We start from the raw sequence: 17,530 nt of genomic DNA on the forward strand, positions 1-17,530 counted from the left end.
GATGGAGCACAACCGGATCTACTGGGCACTTCAGGCTTGTGTCATATGCTGTAAAATGTGTAATAAAGTAAAAATACTGGAAATGTATGTAGTATAAGTTGTAGAACCCTTCAGTGTTGTCAGATAATATGATAAAAAGCAATGTCAATTTTTACAATGGGTGACAAGATATTGTGGACACCTTGTACGCTGCGTGCACTCCAAATTCATAACCTTCCCTTTGCAGTCATTTTCTGTTGCTGTTGTTTTTTTTATTATCTTTTTATTTCATCATCCACTCCTCCCCCTCTCCCTTCGTTCTCATAGGCTTTTAAATTGAAAAGTCGGGATGACTTATTTTTCTTTCTCAACTGCAAAGTGTGTTATGCTGGGATCCCAGGTTCAAATTCCCATTCATTGTGTTGATTTATCCCCGTTGTAATTTGCGTTATAATTACAGTGTCTCTTCTTGTCCCCATCCTATCTGCATTCTCGACCATGAACCTTGGATCCTTTAAAATAGAGAGGGGGGGGGGTGGCTTTCAATTTCCTTTTACGTCATCCCTTTGTCTCTCTGCTTTTACCATGAAGGTGTCCCTCCTATCCCCTCCCTCTCCCCCCCCCACCCCTCACTTTGGCCATAGATTCTTTCCTTCCTTCTTCCCATTGTTGGCTATTAAAGTTTCCTGCACTCTCATCCCTAACTTTGGCAAAGTCCTCCCCCCCTCCCAACCCCCATTTGGCCTTCTTATGTTTTTATTTAATTTAACAAGCTTTGATGTTTTCATTGGCTCCTCTTCCCTGTTTTTATTATCAATGTCACCATTTCTTTCCTCTTCTCTCCTCCCTGCATCTGCCGACCTCCTCGTGTTGTCAGGATTCTTTTCCTTCCACTCCCCTTCCCCCAAATGCTTTTGCATTAATTTTGATCAGCATTACTGATATCTTCATAATCAAATTTATCACCACCAGCTCTGCAGTGTCCTCGACTGCAACATTTTTGACTCGCATGAGGTGCGTCTGCCTTCAGGCCAAGAGGAGACTCGATCTGGAGGGGACAGAGCATGGCTATGCTGAGATGCGACCAGCTTTCAAGACCCCCAGAGGTAAAGGTGGATCGTTGTGGAACAACACAAGTCCACGTGGTGAGTTATCTGAACATGCATCACCTTGACCTTCTTGTGTCTTCATTGTTATGTAAAACTTGTGGGCGTGTTCTGCTGGGAGGTGGGGGCAGGGAGTGGTGGTGGTGATTTTGGAGTGTGGAAGTCGAGGTAGAGGCTGGTAAAAGGGTGGAGAAAGGATACCCAGTAGAAAGGAGGCTGTAACAGAAAAACAGCATCAGACCACCCTCCCACCTCTTCTCCAACCAATTAGCTTCATCCCACTTCATTAATGTCTGTCTCATTTCTTTCTCAAGCATCTCGATCACCGTATGAGCGCTCACGATATGACACCTCCTTGGGCCTTCTCACCAAGCGGTTTGTGGGCCTGCTCCGCCAATCCACTGATGGCGTCGTTGACCTCAATCAAGCGTCCGAGATACTTTCGGTTCAGAAGCGTCGCATCTATGACATCACCAACGTGTTGGAGGGCATCAGGCTAATTCGCAAGAAATCCAAAAACCATATCCAGTGGACGTAAGTCTTTTCTTTTTTTCTTCTTCCTTTTTTTATTGAATAATCTTAGGCTTGTAGTGGAACTGACACACACACACACACACACACACACACACACACACACACACACACACACACACACACACACACACACACACACAAACACACAAACACACAAACACACAAACACACAAACACACAAACACACAAACACACAAACACACAAACACACAAACACACACAACCATAAGCGACACACAACCATAAGCGACACAACACAGAACTGTTAGATGAGACAAACTAAGCCAATGAGCTTGGGGGAAATGCCGGCGTTTCCTGGGGTACTCTGAATACCAGCGACATCGCAATATTAGCGCCACTTTACTCACTACACTCAGCGAAACATTTCCAAAGGAGTCACTTCCTCTTACCCATTGATGTCTACCGATTGCGATTGACCGCGCTTTCAACCTTTGAAATGCTGAACATCAAGCAAGGAAGCAGCACGCACCATTTTTATAATCTTGGGTATGACTCGGCCGGGTTTTGAACCGCCGACCTCCCAGACTCGAAGCCGATGCTCCAACCATTACACCACCAAGTCTGGTTCGTCTTGGAAGTTTCTTTTTTGAATTTTCTTCCCTCACTTGTTTTATGACTCTCTCACACTCCCGCTCTGGCTATGTCGCTCTGGTTCTCGTGCTCTGGCTCTCATGCTCTCTCACTCTGTTTTGCATATTTCGCTTGCGCCCTGTTTCGCAACCTAGCCCTTTTTTGCTTACTCGCCAAGCGTATCTGTCACTTGCTCACTCGCTCCTTCTGTTGCTTGCACACCCCGACTGTTGCTCGCACGCCCCGTAGGTTGCTCGCACGCACGCCCCGTCGCACGCACGCCCACTTGCCCCGTCGCACGCACGTCCGCTCACCCCGTTGCACATCCGCTCGCCCCGTCGCATCTCCGATCGCCCCGTCGCATGTCCGCTCGCCACGTCCGCTTGCCCCGTCGCACGTCCGCTCGCCCCGTCGCACGTCCGCTCGCCTCGTCGCACGCCCGCTCGCCCCGTCGCACGTCCGCTCGCCCTGTCGCACGCCCGCTCGCCCCGTCGCACGCCCGCTCGCCCCGTCGCACGTCCGCTCGCCCCGTCGCACGCCCGCTCGCCCCGTCGCACGCCCGCTCGCCCCGTCGCACGTCCGCTCGCCCCGTCGCATGTCCGCTCACCCCGTTGTACGTCAGCTCGCACGTCCGCTCACCCCGTTGTATGTCAGCTCGCACGTCAGCTTACCCCGTCGTACGTCCGCTCGCCCCGTCGCATGCCCGCTCACCCCGTCACATGCTCTCCCCATCGCACGCACGCCCACTCACCCAAGCGCACGCTCGCCCCATCGCACGTCCGCTCGCCCCGTCGCACGTCCGCTCACCCCGTCGCACGTCCGCTCGCCCCGTGGCACGTCCGCTCGCCCCGTCGCACTTCCGCTCGCCCCGTCGCACGCCCGCTCGCCCCATCGCACACACGCCCGCTCGCCCCCGTTACACGCAGACCCACTCGCCCCGTTACACGCAGACCCACTCGCCCCATCACCCGCTCGCCCCGACGCATGCTCACCCCCATTGCACGCACGTCCGCTCGCCCCGTCGCACGCACGACCGCTCGCCCCGTCGCACTCACGCCCCGTCGCACACATGCCCACTCGCCCAAGCGCACGCACGCACGCCCGCCCGCTCGTCCCGTCGCACGCACGCTCGTTCGCACTGCCTGTCTCCAGCCCTCTTGCTCGTTTGCACCGTCTGTCTCCAGCCCGCTCGCTTGTTTGCACCGTCTGTCCCCAGCCCACTCACTCGTTCGCACCGTCTGTCTCCAGCTCGTTCGCACCGTCTGTCTCCAGCTCGTTCGCACTGTCTGTCTCCAGCTCGTTCGCACCGTCTGTCTCCAGCTCGTTCGCACCGTCTGTCTCCAGCTCGTTCGCACCGTCTGTCTCCAGCTCGTTCGCACCGTCTGTCTCCAGCTCGTTCGCACCGTCTGTCTCCAGCTCGTTCGCACCGTCTGTCTCCAGCTCGTTCGCACCGTCTGTCTCCAGCTCGTTCGCACCGTCTGTCTCCAGGTCGTTCGCACCGTCTGTCTCCAGGTCGTTCGCACCGTCTGTCTCCAGCTCGTTCGCACCGTCTGTCTCCAGCTCGTTCGCACCGTCTGTCTCCAGCTCGTTCGCACCGTCTGTCTCCAGCTCGTTCGCACCGTCTGTCTCCAGCTCGTTCGCACCGTCTGTCTCCAGCTCGTTCGCACCGTCTGTCTCCAGCTCGTTCGCACCGTCTGTCTCCAGCTCGTTCGCACCGTCTGTCTCCAGCTCGTTCGCACCGTCTGTCTCCAGCTCGTTCGCACCGTCTGTCTCCAGCTCGTTCGCACCGTCTGTCTCCAGCTCGTTCGCACCGTCTGTCTCCAGCTCGTTCGCACCGTCTGTCTCCAGCTCGTTCGCACCGTCTGTCTCCAGCTCGTTCGCACCGTCTGTCTCCAGCTCGTTCGCACCGTCTGTCTCCAGCTCGTTCGCACCGTCTGTCTCCAGCTCGTTCGCACCGTCTGTCTCCAGCTCGTTCGCACCGTCTGTCTCCAGCTCGTTCGCACCGTCTGTCTCCAGCTCGTTCGCACCGTCTGTCTCCAGCTCGTTCGCACCGTCTGTCTCCAGCTCGTTCGCACCGTCTGTCTCCAGCTCGTTCGCACCGTCTGTCTCCAGCTCGTTCGCACCGTCTGTCTCCAGCTCGTTCGCACCGTCTGTCTCCAGCTCGTTCGCACCGTCTGTCTCCAGCTCGTTCGCACCGTCTGTCTCCAGCTCGTTCGCACCGTCTGTCTCCAGCTCGTTCGCACCGTCTGTCTCCAGCTCGTTCGCACCGTCTGTCTCCAGCTCGTTCGCACCGTCTGTCTCCAGCTCGTTCGCACCGTCTGTCTCCAGCTCGTTCGCACCGTCTGTCTCCAGCTCGTTCGCACCGTCTGTCTCCAGCTCGTTCGCACCGTCTGTCTCCAGCTCGTTCGCACCGTCTGTCTCCAGCTCGTTCGCACCGTCTGTCTCCAGCTCGTTCGCACCGTCTGTCTCCAGCTCGTTCGCACCGTCTGTCTCCAGCTCGTTCGCACCGTCTGTCTCCAGCTCGTTCGCACCGTCTGTCTCCAGCTCGTTCGCACCGTCTGTCTCCAGCTCGTTCGCACCGTCTGTCTCCAGCTCGTTCGCACCGTCTGTCTCCAGCTCGTTCGCACCGTCTGTCTCCAGCTCGTTCGCACCGTCTGTCTCCAGCTCGTTCGCACCGTCTGTCTCCAGCTCGTTCGCACCGTCTGTCTCCAGCTCGTTCGCACCGTCTGTCTCCAGCCCACTCGCTCGTTCGCACCGTCTGTCTCTAGCCCGCTCGTCCGCTTGCTCGTTCGCACCGTCTGTCTCCAGCCCGCTCGTTCGTTCCCATCGTCTGTCTCCAGCCCGCTCGTTCGTTCCCATCGTCTGTCTCCAGCCCGCTCGTTCGTTCCCATCGTCTGTCTCCAGCCCGCTCGTTCGTTCCCATCGTCTGTCTCCAGCCCGCTCGTTCGTTCCCATCGTCTGTCTCCAGCCCGCTCGTTCTTTCCCATCGTCTGTCTCCAGCCCGCTCGTTCGTTCCCATCGTCTGTCTCCAGCCCGCTCGTTCGTTCCCATCGTCTGTCTCCAGCCCGCTCGTTCGTTCCCATCGTCTGTCTCCAGCTCGTTCGCACTGTCTGTCTCCAGCCCGCCCGCTCGCTCACTCCCACCCTCTGTCGCCTGCTCGCTCGTTCGCACATTCACACCATCTATCACCCGCCTGCCCGCTCGTTCGTTCCCATCGTCTGTCTCCAGCTCGCTCGTTCATTCCCATCGTCTGTCTCCAGCCCGCTCGTTCGTTCCTATCGTCTGTCTCCAGCCCGCTCGTTCGTTCCCATCGTCTGTCTCCAGCCCGCTCGTTCGTTCCCATCGTCTGTCTCCAGCCCGCTCACTCGTTCGCATCATCTGTCTCCAGCCCACTCACCCGTTCGCACCGTCGGTCTCCAGCTCGTTCGCACTGTCTGTCTCCAGCCCGCCCGCTCGCTCACTCCCACCCTCTGTCGCCTGCTCGCTCGTTCGCACATTCACACCATCTATCACCCGCCTGCCCGCTCGCTCGTTCGCACTGTCTGTCGCCTATTCGCACTGTCCTCCTGATCTTCATCCCTACAAATCTTTGTGTACTGGCTTTTGGAGGTGCTGTTGTTTTCAAATTAGAAGCTTGGACCTAATTTATGCATTCTATGATGTGATTTTCCGCAACGGCCTCTCACGGACTTGATAAAGTGTTTTATCGAAATCTGTATTCGGATTTGAGGATGGGAGATCATTTCCCCCACCCCATAACCACAACTCTAACTCTCCTCACCCTGCCAACTCATCCACTTTTCTCAGCGTTCTACTTATATATTCTCCAGGCTTTGTTTCGACAAGTAAATTCCAAAGTAGTTCAGGCCAGATTTCTAGTGTCTTGATGCACCAGAATTTCACACTGGTGATTTTGGATCACACTGTAATCACTCCTCAAACTGCATTATTCGGGTTTGGGCTTCTACTAATGGAAAATGTGGAGATGGGTTCAAGCACAAAATGGTTCCTGTATGAACTAGAATGGCACTCGGTAGAGCGCATACCTGCGCCAGGCTGAACAGTTTACGTTTTGCATCCCACCGATAAGCCAGATCTGAATCCGGACCTGAACCAAAATCTAATCGGCTTGTTCTTGTCACTCATCCACCAAGTTTCATCCCAATTCGTCCACAACATTTTGAGATATTGTGCTCTGTATCATTTTGGCCCTATCTCTCAATGGTTGAAAAATCGCTTTAAAAATTCTCAGATTCAGATCTGGATCTTCACCAAAATCTATTGAATTCATCCTTGTCACACACCCAACCCGTCCACAGAGTTTCGTCCGAATCTGTCCATAACTTTTTGAGATATCCTGCTCACAGATAGACAAACAGACAAGGGTGAAAACATAACCTCCGTCCACCTTCAGTGGCGGAGGTAATTAATTCAGAACTTGCTTGTGTGCATTTCCTTTTTATTATACGCCCGATATATATATATATATATATATATATATATATATATATATATATATATATATATATATATATATATATATATATATATATATATATATATATATATATATATATATATCGGGGCGTATTATGTGATACCGGTCGTCCGTCCGTCCGTCCATCTGTTCCTGTCCGCACTCTCACTCCCAAAGTTTTCAACTTTCACGTTTCATATTTGGTACATAGGTACAGACTGTGGAGACGGTGTGATGCGACATACATTTGTCATCTAAAGTGATCATGGTAACCAGGATGCTGTTTTCCTTCCGTTCCTGTCCGCACGCTAACTCCCAAAGTTTTCAACTTTCGCGTTTCATATTTGGTACATCAGTACAGACTGTAGAGACGGTGTGTCACGACATAAGTTCATCATCTAAAGTGGTTGCCATGGCAACCAAGATGCTGTTTTCCATGTAGTAGCACAATTTTCTATATACCTTCTTGTTCGGGCATATATTGTGCTCACTTGCACTCTTGTTTAATTTGTTTTCCTCCCTCTGTCTGTTCATCGACCAAACAGACATATGTCATTTAGCTCTTCTCCGATTCTTGACTTATGTGTCGAGATTAAGAAAAACCTACTCATTTGGAGGTATTAGAGATCTCACTATCCTGTACTACCTCAAACAAGGAAACGAGGCGACCATCTGGCTGATCATTAACGTGTTGTCCTTCCAAGTTTATTTTTGCTGCAGCTGTAAACAACAATCTTCTTGATGTTTCACGGAAGCCTAAAAACCGGATCTTGATGGTTGATCCAACTTATAGATGGATACTTGTTCCAAAAGAAAGAAAATCAGGTGCGGTGAAAGGAACAGAACATACCGTACCGTTGCTTGTGGGAAAGGGAAAGTTTTTTGTTCGGGAATTCTAATGGTCGTGGATTTGACTTGCACTTTTATTTCAACAGCAAAACGGCTCATTTTCATCGATGAGAAAGTGTTACATTTGATTGCTGAATTGTTCTCTTTTTTTCTCTTTTCTTTTGTGCTGTAAGGCTGGGCATCCCGCTGGAAGGCGACACAGGGTGGGCACAGAGCCCTTTCCTCCAGACTGAGCTGAATGAATTGGCCTGCAAAGAGAAACAGCTGGATGAGCTGCTGTCTGCAGCTTCAGCAGAGCTGCAAAACCTCACTGAGCACTTCACTGAACTTGGATATCCTTCACCTGCTCACACAGTAAAATTGCCACTGAGCAGTCCTTCACATAGCCCAACCTCGCTTATGTACTTGCCAGCAACCGTGGATATTTGTTTGACTGTCATGGTTATTCTGGGTTTGTGTGTGGGTTGCAGAGGGACAGGAAATGCGTTGAGCAGGTGTTGAGAGAAAGTACCATTTAAAAAAATTCTCTTCCATGGTGTAATTTCCTTAACGATGGACCACGCTGGCCTATGTGACATATCATGACATCCGCAGCCTGAGCAGCTTTCGGAAGCAGACCGTGTTGGTAGTAAAGGCACCCCCTGAAACCCGACTCGAGGTTCCCTGCAACCCCAACCAGGTATTGGAGGAAGTTCATATTGCTTTGCTTATGTCTGTGCAGGTGGTGGTGGTATGGGCTCTACAGATAAAAATTTCACTGAGTGAGTCTGCAGAGGTTTAAGACACCAGATAATGGTCATCCAGGTCCTTTTGACATTGTTATGGTCACACCGCATCCTCCCCTCCCCCTCTGCCCTTTTCTGATTGTGACAAAGCAGGAATGTGGCATGTCTACTTATCAATGTTATACTAACATCTTAAAGAAACCTTTACATGGAAGAGATGACTAAATTGACTGATTATTCCAGACATGTTCTGCAGCAATCCCAAATTCCAAGACATTGTGAGTGGTACAAAGAAGTCAACATCGCGTTATGAATTCAGCTCTTATGGCGTATTATCAATGGGAAGTGCTGAGGAAGTTTGCATAAACACGTTAGATACTTTCAAGGAAAGAGAACATCAGTTGAGAATGGCAACAGGGCTGTTGTGGAATGATGCCACTTGCAGTTGCATCACACCTTTCGCATTGCTACAGAGGCTGTTTCCTTTTCTGTTCCGCAATCTCCGACAAAAAAATGAAGGATTGTGCTTTACTCAAGGGTGGCATTGTGACCCTGTGTACCACGTTTCAAGTGAAACTGACTTTTCAAAAACTCTCACCTGCAAAATTCAATCCTTTTTTTTTTCAAGTCCAATTTACTCTACCGGTCAAAATGTTTAGAACACCCCCATTTTTCCAGTTTTTACTGAAATTTAAGCAGTTTAATGTGTCAATGTACTCTGAAATTAAAGCATAGAACAAATAAACAATTACAGATAAAAAATAAATCATGGAATCGTTTTGTTGAACAAATTTAAACTAAATTTTTGACTCCTCAAAGTAGCCACCTTTTGTAGATATAACAGCCGAACAAACTCGTGGCATTGTTTTTATTAATTTTTAATTTTTTTATTTATTTCAATGCAAATCAAATATTGTTCGGAAAGTTCATCCTAACACTGTTGCAGAAGTTCCCACAAATGTGTTGCACTTGTAGGTTGCTTTACTTTCACCCTTCTTTCCAGTTTATCCCAAACCAGCTCGATGGGGTTTAAGTCTGGAGACTGTGCTGGCCATTCCATGATTTGAAGTCCTACCGTCTTGTTCTTTTCTTCTTAGGTAGTTCTGACATAGCCTAGAGGTATGTTTTTGGTCATTATCTTACTGTAGGATGAACCCCTGACCAACTCGGTGTAGACCAGAGGGTATTGCATGGTGCTGCAAAATGCTGTGGTAGCCCTTTTGGTTCAGGGTGCTCGTCACTCTGTCCAAGTCGCCGACTGGATCTAGCAAAATTGCCCCAGATTATCACGCTTCCTCCTCCATGTTTGACAGTTGGTGTCTCACACTGAGGAACTGTCCTTTCGCCTACTCAACGGCGTACAAAAACTCTGCGTGATAAACCAAAGATTTCAAATTTTGATTCATCGGTCCACTGGCGGTGCTTCATGGCCCAGGAAAGCCTCTTTTTCTTATTTTGCCATCTGAGCAATGGCTTTCTTACTGCCACTCGACCTGTCAAACCTGCACCTGGAAGTCTTCTCTTCACAGTTGAAACTGAGACTTCCTTACTTCGACCAGTGTTAAGTTGTGCTTGAAGCTATTGTCCTGTGTGCCGCCTATCACGCAAGTTGTTGACTCTCAGAAACTTGTCTTCTGATTATGTTGTGGCTTTGGGTCTGCCAGACCTCTTCCTGTCAAAGTTTCCTTCAGTTTCCAAGTGCCTTTTGATGATGTAGGAAGCTGTACTCACTGACCCCTTGGCTTCCTTTGCAATTTCTCTAGAGGAAAGACCTACACTTTTAAGGGTTATAGTGGTCTGTCTGTCTTCCTTTGTTAATTGTCTTTTTCTCACCATTATGATAGCGATATACTACTTCCTGCAGTGCAATATTGTCCAAATAATGCTTCAGTGGGTGTAGCAACATAGTCTGTTCCAACACTGCTATTATGCAGACAGAGGGTTTGTAACTAATCAACAAAAGTTGGGACACCTGAAGGAATTGGTTGCATCAACTTTCAAGGCTTAATTTACTTCCATTGCTGCAGAACAGCTGCAGTTGCTAACCCATTACTTGTTCTCTGAAAAGGGCCTTTTTAACAACTCAGAAAATTTACATTAATTTTCAGTTTTTGGTAACCTAAACTTTTTTTAACCTCTGGCAGTTTACCACTTAGCTTTGTACCATTTCAGGTTATTCCCTGGACTTGAACTGCTTAAATTTCAGTAAAAACTGAAAAATGAGGGTGTTCTAAAACTTTTGACCGGTAGAGTACATAATACATTTGTACGCAGAATTTTACCGTTTGGTAGAAAATGCACAACCTCCGAATTTTCCTGGTTTTTCTCTTCTTTCTTTTGTCTGTGCTACCATCTTCTGGTCCATCGTTGGCTGTATAGTATTTGCCATCTCAGTACAATAATTGATTGCAAAGTGTACGTGTGTGCTTTTTAATATCACCCAAGAGCTTTTTGTTTTGTTTTTTTCCTAACCACAATCAGAATTGCATAAATCTACCCCCTCTTTCTTTGCTATGACTTGGCCAGGGCCAAAGTTGACCTGCCGGCCTTACGAACCCTCATCATTATGCCACCGAGACTGGCTATATTGTTCATTAATTAAGCTTTATATTTGCCTTTGAGCTTCATAAATATTAAATAGATTGAGGCTCACTTTTTGTTTTTTTCATTATAGGAGTGAGGCACATGGAAAAGCAAGGTATAGCTGACAGTGGGACAAACATCAGGGGAATGAACGAACTGGAAAAGAGGAGAGGGAGGAGGACAGGAAACACTGAAACTAGCAAGTAATACGTTGGGTTAGGAAATGTTAATGGGGGATGACACAAGGTGGTGGTGCACTGCCTGTTTGGAAACCTGGAGTGAAGATTGGGAAGGAGCAGCCTCTGGAAGGCAGTTGCATAGACAGGAGAAGCAAGGGGCAAAAGAGTTGAGTGTGCAGTCAGCCTGGATTTGGGAATTTTAACCAGGAGGGGATTACTGGAGGATTGTGTGCATCCTACAGTGGATAGGGAGGGTTGGAGGACCGAGTGACTAGAGAGGGCAATATTGGAGAATAGACGGTAGAAAACAGATCGACCACCGACCTGTCTGAGATGTGGAAACAAGAGATCTTGTGCTTCGGCCTCATCATGGGAGGTTCCAATAATTTTGAGAGCTTTAGATTCCACAGAATGTGATCCTGCAGGGGATGCTTCTGTTTTTGCAAATAAAAGGATGTATTCATCAGGTAAGGGGTCTTGCTAACACAGAAACTTGGATGGCTACTTCTCATCTTCATATGCATGAGATGACATGGCTACTTCCCAGCGCCTTCAAGTAACACAAAACTTTGAGAGAACAAGGATGGGTTGCATATATGAGGAGAGACTAAAAAAACTAACAGGTGGATTACTAACAGACAAAAAAAAAGAAATTGTAATGATAGCTAATATAATTAAACAGAGATGGGTCAGACTATTGGCAAGAAGAGAAAATTAAAGATGGAGCAGGTTAACAACACCTGGACCATATGATTGATGCAGAGGAGTTGGTGAGGAGGACAGGGATGGGTGGCATGTAAGAAACTGGAAGATAATCAGAAACAAATTGACACATTATGTGAGAGAGAGAGACAGAGACACAGACCTTTTCCCATATCAAGATGATGTTGAGATGATGCGAAGCAGAACATTGATGATGCCATGCAATCTGCTTTATTGCAAGACTGCAGAACTCAAATTAATCCTGAGCTCCACTGCAGAGCAAACTAAAAGATCATTATCCATGTTATTCCACAGTGATTGCTTATATTTGATCGAGTGACAAAGTTGAACTTAAAATTGATAGTGGATCCATCCATCCATCCATCCATTGGGACCATATGATGTGCAGAGCATTGGTGCTGCCAAACCAGTCTCCTTGACTATTGGACACGATCCTGGACGGGTCGCCACTCCGACACAGGATACCAGCATTCTGGCACTCATTTTGCCGACCTCAGAAGGATGACAGCCAGAGTCAACCCCACCTGGTATTAATTCAACAGCCGAGTGGGATTTTAACTCGGGAGCCTACAATCTCAAGCTCACCACCCTAACCATTAAGCCAACACCAGGCATATAGTGGATACAAATATGCCTTAACCATCATCGACTTAGGGTTGAGGTATTTGTGGGTTGTTTGTTTGAAAAATAATATGGCTGTCGGTTTTGTGGATGCTTTCAATTAAATATTTAAGAAAAGCAAAAGGAGGTATTGGAAACGATTGACCAACAAAGGAACAGAGGTGTTTTAACAGCAAATCATTCGTGAGTTTCCTCAAAGATAATGGTACTGAATTATTTTGTACTTGTAATGAAGTACTCAAGCTGTTGTAATTGGGCTTTTTGATGACACTGAAGGAGCAACTGTTCAATGAATTCACTGAATTGGGAAATGAGAAATGGGTTTCTGTCAAAGATGAGTTTTGCTTTATTCAAGATATTGCAGACGAGTACCCGTTGATTCCTCGGTAAAATCGAAACCCACAGTCATTTGCAAAATTGCAATATCAAAAACAAATTTATTATGAGAAACCTACATTTGAAGTTTCTGATGAAAGAGTTTATAGATAAATCCCCAGATTTGTAAATTACATTATTTGATTGGAGAGATTTTTAGGGTCGTATGAAAGGCAGGTACAGAAAACAAAATTAATTTGAGATGCATTTATACATGAATTTGAGATGCAGTGATATACTTACCCACCTCTGAGCTATCTTGCCTTGACTTGAATCTCAGCCAAGTTATAAACTGCCATTCTGGTGTTTCGCAGGCAGGGAGGCAGAGTAATGCATCGATGTGTACGCCCCTCCATCGGAGGCATGTAAATCAGGACCCTTTTACCAGCAGTGGTCTTTGGTGGATTTTAAAGATCCCATCTTTCGCGAAGAGTAGGTGAGATGTTGCCGACACTCTAAAGAAACTCCAGGTTCCTGCTGCCATCGAATGTCAGACCTGGCTAGCTGTTAAACCTTCTGGCCAAAGAAGATTTGGTATGGAGGGAAGGGAGGGTAACACAGAAAGGGTGATGAGTAGAAGCTAGACAGGTCTTACAAACACATATTGAAGAGGAGGAAGGTCAGAAACAGTTAGAGCACTGTCGTGGTAGCGATGGAAGAGGCACAGGGAAGAGACTTCGACGGTCGGGTCGGCCAAAGCTTGGAGATTGCTCTACAAAGTAGGATTGTTAATCAATCAGATCAGCCTTTGCTTGGATGTGATCCAAAATACCGATGACTGACGGAGGAGCACTGCCCCAGACATGCAAGCAGTATTCCATCACCAGTCTGACTTTGAATTTGTCGAGGGTGAGAAGCTGATGGTAGTTTATCTACTTTGAGGAGAAATTTAATTTATTGGTGGCATATTTGGTGATATTGAGGATGAATCTGCCTGGCGAAATTGTTGGAGATGTTGACACTGAGCTCATTCATGGGGACAGCTGGAGTTGAGAGCTGGACTTTATAAGATGAGTGGTGACTGTATTGATCTTGATGATCAAAATACAGCTTTATAATACAGATATAAGGAGGGTTTGAATCTTGGACTAGTTGAAAGGGACATGGTTGTTGAAGCCTCACTGGAGGATGAGGTTGACATCATCATTGGTGGAGTCAACAGTTGAGAGGTGACTGGGAGAAGGTGATCTGGGATTTATAACTGGTTGAGGAATGGAGGAATCATCAGCAAAGGAATGGACAGGGATGTTAGGAGCTGAGGAAGTCATTGATGAAAAGAAGAAAGAGGGAAAGTGGGATGTCATAACCTTGAGGGACACTAGAATTAATGTGATAGGGGTCAGAGAGGGCACCATCAACACAGGTCGAGATAGTTCACCTTGCAAGGAAGCTGGAAAACCATGAGATGAGCCGAGGCTGAATACCACACATGGGGAGCTTTGCTGATGTCCAGTGCAACAACTCGACTTTTTTCGACGTGCCCGAGAGCTGACAAAAATGTGCTGATAACGTAAGTGAGGAAGTCATTAGTGGACCTGACTTTGCAGAAGCCATAGTAGTGAGCATTGAGAGAGCAGGGTTTGAGGTAGGTTAAAAGTTGTTTGCTGATGAGACTTTGGAGATATTGGACTTCAAGATGACCGGACAGTAATTGGAGGGATCAGACATGCTGCCCTTCTTCGGGACAGAGCATACTGAGGTTGGATACAGAGCAAATATCAATACAGGAGAGGTTGAAAAGCTTGAAGAAAATAGGAGCAAATTTGGGAGCACGTCGTTTGAGGATGAACGAGCTGGAGATTCAGCCAGAGCCATTGTGGAGAGGAGGAAAATAAGAAACACTATTTTGTCAGTTAGTTACCCATATGATCACAAAGGAAGAAACCTAAGCCTAATGGAGGACGTTGCACATGATCATATGTAGGACAGACACATTAGTATATAAAAGTGTACTTGTACATGAATTACAGACATTTGTAGGCATTGGAGAAATGCTTATGGTGGATGTAATTTTAACCTGGATTACAGATTCAGATGGGAACACTTACAAGACTGAAACCAAATGCAGTGATTTTATGAGCATTTGGTTTGGGGTACCATTTTGCACTTTCTCACGAAGTGTGTGTCATGTTGTTGCTTTTGCATTGCAACCAAGTTATTGATCTTTCTTTCCTCCTTTATTTTTTTCATCATCTTCTGTTTGTCATTTGTTTGCTTACCTTGCATCTGAGCTTGATGGGTCCATGTACAGGTTTGTAATTGCTTTATTGGTTAACCTCACTGTTGATTTAAAACCGATCTGCATCTCTCTCTATTGTGTGTGAGCAGTACCTTGCAAGTGAAAACTAATACGAATTTTCCCCATCTACTCTAGAGCCTGCAAATGAATCTCCTAAGCTCGAGGGGTGCCATAGATGTTTACCTGTGTCCCGAGGAGGAAAACGGCAGCCCTGGGTCTCGCAGCGAGAGTTCTGATGTGCGCCCCAGTCGAGACTCCAAACATAGCCTGGCTTTGACCCAAAGCTTTCTGTCTCACCAGGACAAGGATGCGCCAAAAGACTATCCGCATGGCCGAGGTTACAACATGTCATTAGCATGAAACATCCTTTGATCTCCAAAGATTATTTTTTGACATGTTTTTGAAAGCACAATATATATTGGGATATTGTTTTTCTCTTGGTAACTTGGTTATTCCATTAGTGTAATAGCTACCAATGATATCCAAATTCAAACAATAACATCGCTCGCCTATTTCAAGTAATATCATTCCTAGCCAAATTTAAGCAATAAAATCACAATCCGATTTCAAGTAATAACGCTGCTCGCCTACTTCAAGCAATAACGTTGCTGGCCTATTTCAAGCAATAATGTTTGTAGCCTATTCCAAGCAATATTGTTGCTCGTATATGTCAAGCAATAATATTGCAAGCCTACTTCAAGTAATAACGCTGCAAGCATATTTCAAGCAATAACGCTGCTGGCCTATTTCAAGCAATAATGTTGCTCGCCTATTTCATGCAAAAACATTACCAGCCGATTTCAACCAATAATGGTGCTGGCCTATTTCAAGCAATAACATTTTGAGCCTATGTCAAGCAATAACGCTGCTCACCTATTTCAATGAAAAACATTCCCAGCCTATTTCAAGTAATGTTGCTCGTCTATTTCAAGAATAAAGCTGCTAACCATGTTTCAGCAATAATGCTGCTAGCCTATTTCAAACAATAATGTTGCTAACCAGGTTTAAGCAATAATATTCCTAGCCTATTTCAAGGAATAACATCATGAGCCTATTTCAAACAATAATGTTGCTATCTTATTTCAAGAAATTACGCTGCTAATCGAGTCTAAGGAATAATGTTGCTGGCATATTTCAAGCAATAATGCTGCTAACCGATTTCAATGAAAAACATTACCAGCCTATTTCAACCAATAATGTTGCTGGCCTATTTCAAGCAATAACATTGTGAGCCTATTTCAAGCAATAATGTTGCTCGTCTATTTCAAGTAATAATGCTGCTAGCCAATGTCAAGCAATAACGCTGCTCACCTATTTCAATGAAAAACATTCCCAGCCTATTTCAAGTAATGTTGCTCGTCTATTTCAAGAATAAAGCTGCTAACCATGTTTCAGCAATAATGCTGCTAGCCTATTTCAAACAATAATGTTGCTAACCAGGTTTAAGCAATAATATTCCTAGCCTATTTCAAGGAATAACATCATGAGCCTATTTCAAACAATAATGTTGCTATCTTATTTCAAGAAATTACGCGGCTAATCGAGTCTAAGGAATAATGTTGCTGGCATATTTCAAGCAATAATGCTGCTAACCGATTTCAATGAAAAACATTACCAGCCTATTTCAAGTAATAACGTTGCTAGCCTGTTTCATACAAAAACATTACCAGCTGATTTCAAGCAATAACGCTGCTAACCGAGTTTAAGCAATAATGTTGCTAGCCTATTTCAAGCAATAATGTTACTAACCAAATTTAAGTAATAATATGATGAGCCTATTTCAAGGAATAACATCATGAGCCTATTTCAAACAATGATGTTGCTGTCCTATTTCAAGCAATTAAGCTGCTAACCGAGTTTAAGTAATAATATTAGCCTATTTCAACGCATAACATCACGAGATTATTTCAAGCAATTAAGCTGCTAATCGAGTTTAAGTAATAATATTAGCCTATTTCAACGCATAACATCATGAGATTATTTCAAGCAATTAAGCTGCTAACCGAGTTTAAGTAATAATATTAGCCTATTTCAACGCATAACATCACGAGATTATTTCAAGCAATTAAGCTGCTAACTGAGTTTAAGCAATGATATTACCAGCTTATTTAAATGAATAACATCATGAACCTATTTCAAGCAATTAAGCTGTGAACCGAGTTTAAGCAATAATATTACTGGCTTATTTAAAGGAATAGCATCACGAGCCTATTTCAAGCAATAAAGCTGCTAACGGAATTTAAGCAATAATAGTACTGGCCTATTTCAAGGAATAACATCATGAACCTATTTCAAGCAATTAAGTTGCTAACCGAGTTTAAGCAATAATATTACTGGCCTATTTCAAGGAATAACATCACGAGCCTATTTCCAGCAATTAAGCTGCTTCCCGAGTTTAAGCAATAATAGTACTGGCCTATTTCAAGGAATATCATCATGAACCTATTTCAAGCAATTAAGCTGTTTACGAAGTTTAAGCAATAATATTACTGGCCTATTTCAAGGAATAACATCACGAGCCTATTTCCAGCAATTAAGCTGCTTACCGA

At 46.0% G+C, this 17,530-nt stretch overlaps 1 protein-coding gene across 2 annotated transcripts in view; it reads left to right on the plus strand.

Annotated features, from left to right (window-relative positions):
- LOC147017404 (transcription factor E2F6-like) overlaps positions 1–17,530 on the plus strand; it is an 82,928-nt gene that overhangs the window by 38,136 nt on the left and 27,262 nt on the right. For both annotated transcript variants that reach the window (XM_085847029.1, XM_085847030.1), the window contains exons 2-6: positions 1,010–1,124; positions 1,400–1,619; positions 7,710–7,868; positions 8,098–8,215; positions 15,117–15,318. In XM_085847029.1, coding sequence (XP_085703155.1) covers positions 1,010–1,124; positions 1,400–1,619; positions 7,710–7,868; positions 8,098–8,215; positions 15,117–15,318 — 814 coding nt within the window. The remainder of the gene's footprint in view (positions 1–1,009; positions 1,125–1,399; positions 1,620–7,709; positions 7,869–8,097; positions 8,216–15,116; positions 15,319–17,530) is intronic.

This window comes from Eptatretus burgeri, chromosome 11 (assembly GCF_056783735.1).
Source record: "Eptatretus burgeri isolate ZD-2024b chromosome 11, Ebu_testis_v1, whole genome shotgun sequence".
Lineage (NCBI taxonomy): Eukaryota > Metazoa > Chordata > Myxini > Myxiniformes > Myxinidae > Eptatretus > Eptatretus burgeri.